General features: G+C 48.8%; 1 protein-coding gene across 1 annotated transcript in view; it reads right to left on the reverse strand.

Annotated features, from left to right (window-relative positions):
* Nucleotides 1–945: 945 nt before the first annotated feature.
* The window catches only part of LOC107726857 (cyclin-dependent kinase-like 5), a 45929-nt gene continuing 44160 nt past the window's right edge, over nucleotides 946–2714 (reverse strand). The window contains exon 12 of the mRNA XM_016536560.1: nucleotides 946–2443. Within this exon, the coding sequence (XP_016392046.1) occupies nucleotides 1390–2443 (1054 nt within the window). The 3' untranslated portion in view covers nucleotides 946–1389. The remainder of the gene's footprint in view (nucleotides 2444–2714) is intronic.

Consider the following 2714-nt stretch of genomic DNA (forward strand, 5'->3'; position numbering starts at 1 on the left):
ATGAAAAATAAAGTTTCAGTATTTAAATTTGGGTAATAGGGTACCTGTTGCTATTTATGCTGTTCAGAGTATAATTTTCTCAGGTGATAAATTAAACCAGTAGTACAGTTCTTCAACAATAAGCCGACTCTTTGATATTTCAGATGAACAAATTGTACATATTGCTATTCTATTAGTGCTGGGCGGTATACCGGTTCATACCGAATACCGGTTTTTATTTTTGTTATGATATGAATTTTTTTAAATACCGCAATACCGGTGTATGTCACTTAAACAATGTTTGGAACGCGACACTGTTTGAAAGGGGTCCCTTTTCACTGTTGCACTGTGGTGAGGGAACTAAGCGTATGCTGTATGTGTTACTAAGCGTGAAAGTTCTGAAACTGAAGCTGTAGAACTAATAGAACGTGATGACACAGAAGAACTCATCCACAATATCCACATTGACCGCCACAAATATCCACCGCCCCCTGCCATCAGCTCCCGCGTCTCACACACACGAGCGCGACTTTAGCACTAGATTTAGCAACTTTCAGGCCCTTTTAGCGGCTTTTTTCCATAGAATATTCATACTGACAAACCTAGCTATGGTTCAGTTAAAAGATTTCGCCAGTGCTGTCCCTCGAGCGCGAGGTTGACTTTCCCGGAGAAGTGTTACCTCTCTCGGCGTCTGTTCTGTGCAGTGAGTGGCAGAGAAGCAGCGCACCGCAGCCGACTCGTCAATAAATGAGTACAAAACAGCGTTTCCTAGCACCTGTCGCTTACTGATTGTTTGGAATTATAAATATGAGCGTAGTTCGTCTGTTAATATCACATGCACTTTTTAGTTTGTTGTTTTTTTTAGTTTGTTACTTTTTAGTTTGTTACAAAAAAGTAATATAGCCAAAACAACCGCATTTCCTCTTCCTGTCATTCAAATTCAACTCCCTATGTTTTGTGGTCAATTAAAATCAAATTCACTCCCATCAACCGAAAGGGAGCCAATATTTTAATTCTAAATTTTGTAGGATGTTGCCTTAGAAGCTAGCAGCCTATGTAGACAATAGACACTGGGGCAGCTTATTAAGGTTTGGAACGGAGCCTAATATTTACAAGCCACACGTCCAGACTTCACCCAGACCCGGGATGGGCAACTCCAATCCTGTAGAATTACTGTCATGCAGAGTTTAGCTCCAACCTTGACCAAACACACCTGCCTGCAATTTTCAACCTGCAAACTTGAAGACTTTGGATGGATTTTTCAGGTCTGACTGATTAGGGATGGAGCTAAACACTGGAGCTAAAGCTGTCCACTCCTCATCCAGACCCACCACTGGACCAACTCTACACACTTCACGAACACTCACAGGCATCATAAAGCATGCTGCAATGCTCTGCGCTAGCAAATCACTAAAGAAAGTGAAAGAGGTCTGGAGGACTGACCCTGATGTCGTCTAATCCCGCTTCCCGCGACACGGCATTGTCCATGTGTCTCGGCAGGGTCCGATGCTGTAGCTGAGGGGTCAGGAGCTGTAGACTGCTGGCCCTCGTGGACATCCCTTGCCCCACTGCCAATCCGCCCGCCTCACCTCCGTGGGGTCGCCCCCGTTCCCTCCGCACATACATGGAGTGCCTATGCGGCCTCTGCTGGGAGGAAAACGGGCTGGTGTAGCCCATGCCGTAGGGGAACTCATGGGGTGCCGAAAGAGACAGTCCCCCTATGGGGTCAAGCGGATCGACAGGGTTTCCGTCACTCTTCTGCCTTGATGAGGAACGGCGGGTGGACGGCTCAGCCATGCTTCCATCCCGTTCCAGCTTGCTGCGACGCCCCACTGCGGGACTGTGTCCGGAACGCTCCCCGTGTTGCAGGGATGGACTGCCCGGCGCTGGCAAGTTCAGGTTCATGTTGAGGTCCAAGCAGCTGCTGGGGAAGTAGCGCGGCGAGCCGGCGGGGTCATCTGGGTGCAGTCGCATGTCGCTGAGGTTGCTCACGGATTTGGCGTCGCTAAGCACTCCGTGACTCTTGGACAAACTCAGGTACGAAGACGACCCCTTTCCGCCCAAAGATGTGCCGTGGCGGCTCTGTTTCTCCCGGTCCCCCGCCAAAGTGCTGGTCTTGCCCTCCACAAAGGAATGGCGGTTCTGGGAGCGAGGCGTGTTGGATTTCAGGTATTTGGGCACCGGTCCGTCCGCCGGTTTGCCAAAGTCAAAATCGCCTGCTTTGGATTTGGCCTCTTTGGCGTGATGCAGGCTGGCCAGGTCTTTACCGCATGACGCCGAGCGGTTGAGCGGCTGAAAGGATTTGGGGTGCATCACCGGACTCAGGCTGTTGGCAGACGGTACCGACCCATTCAGGAATGCCTCGGTGCTGGACGGGTGGAGGTCTTCGTTCCCGTGGCGGGGCAGACTGGAACAGTCGCGGCTGTTTGAGCGATGGTGACTTGAACTCTTGACCACATGACCCCTAAAGACCCATTAAAAATTAAAGTATGCAAACCTTGGTGACTGTATGCAACACTGTTTGAGGAAAACAGTTTCTTGGATCTGTCTGTCTGTTCGCCTGTCTATCTATCTATCTATCTATCTATCTATCTGTGCCTGTTTGTCTGTCTATCTATCTATCTATCTGTGCCTGTTTGTCTATCTATCTATCTATCTATCCATCCGTCCGTCTGTCTATCTATCTATCTATCTATCTGTCTATCTGTCTATCTGTGCCTGTTTGTCTGTCTATC

The sequence above is a fragment of the Sinocyclocheilus rhinocerous genome, unplaced genomic scaffold, assembly GCF_001515625.1.
Source record: "Sinocyclocheilus rhinocerous isolate Xijiao unplaced genomic scaffold, SAMN03320098_v1.1 scaffold2803, whole genome shotgun sequence".
NCBI lineage: Eukaryota > Metazoa > Chordata > Actinopteri > Cypriniformes > Cyprinidae > Sinocyclocheilus > Sinocyclocheilus rhinocerous.